General features: G+C 48.1%; 1 protein-coding gene across 1 annotated transcript; it reads right to left on the reverse strand.

Annotated features, from left to right (window-relative positions):
* Positions 1-891: 891 nt before the first annotated feature.
* Positions 892-1,084, reverse strand: SARC_16575 (hypothetical protein; the record flags this gene model as incomplete). Its single annotated transcript, XM_014289322.1, has 1 exon — positions 892-1,084. A coding segment is annotated over one exon (193 nt), but the record flags the coding sequence as incomplete, so codon positions are not given.
* Between the last annotated feature and the right edge of the window lie 154 nt (positions 1,085-1,238).

The raw sequence follows: 1,238 nt of genomic DNA on the forward strand, positions 1-1,238 counted from the left end.
TGTGTGTGTGTGTGTGTGTGTGTGTGTGTGTGTGTGTGTGTACATATATGTACATCCACGGAAGTACACTTACTTTTGAAACTGGGTATGAGTGGCCCCGCTGACAGCCACCACTATCACCACAATCCACAGCAGTATAAACAGTAATAACGCCCACGCATCCTGCATTTTTCTGTGTGGATTATAAATACAGTGCATGTGCTGGTTAGCCGATCAACAGTTCAGGTACAGCGGTGCTGGCAGACGTACTTCACACTGGGCGCGCATAAACAGAACACCTATAGCGATTACAATGGCCAATCAAGTCCATCCATGTGCCAAAGATACGATGTAATACGTGGTATTATGTGGCGGCTTAGACTTAAGGGGCCGAACATTCGCTCACGGCACTAGCCTTATTCCGTTATATGATGCGATACGCTGATGAATCTGACCAGGGATTATTCCATCATATGAGGAAATAAGATTGGGATTATTCCGTCATATGAGAAAATAAGACACTGTCGACACACCTGAATCGGTCGGCGACCGGAAGCGCACGCACCGTCAGTGATCTGCCAAAGTCGCCAGAGCCACCTATATGTGTATAATACCTATGAGTTATTCACAACCATCATCATTCTACAGCAGGAGGGGCATATGTACAATAGGAGTGGTAATAGCCATATAAGTATATCACCTTTGAGCTGAAAACAATCATCATTCTACAGCAGGTGGGACATATGTACAGAAGTAGTGGCAATAGCCATACAACATTGAAGTGGCCACTCCTCTTCCTCATACGTAAGGCAAAAGCAGAACAAATCCCTATTTAACCCAGGCCAAATATAACCCGGTCAGCCCCATCACTCCGGATCAAATACACTACACTGTAAACGGTACTACGCCTACCTCCATCGCCTGCCCCATGCGCCGTTCCCCCGGATACCCCACCCACCGCCCCCCATGCCTGTGTGGCTGTGTGTGCGTTTAGAAGAGCGTTTCTCTCGCTCACACGCCTTTCGTACCGGCGATCGCCTTCGGGGTCGGGTGGCAGGTGTTTCTTGGCCCAGGCATAGCCGCCCACACCACTTTGTGTTGGCATTTTGTGTGTGTGTGTGTATGTGTGTATGTGTGTATGTATGTGTGCGTGCGTGTATGTATGTGTACGTGTGTACGTGTGTGTATGTGTGTATGTGTAAGTGTGTGTGTTGTGTGTGTGTGTGTGTGTGTGTGTGTGTGTGTGTGTGTGTGTGTGT

The sequence above is a fragment of the Sphaeroforma arctica genome, assembly GCF_001186125.1.
Source record: "Sphaeroforma arctica JP610 unplaced genomic scaffold supercont1.8404, whole genome shotgun sequence".
Taxonomy (NCBI): domain Eukaryota; class Ichthyosporea; order Ichthyophonida; genus Sphaeroforma; species Sphaeroforma arctica.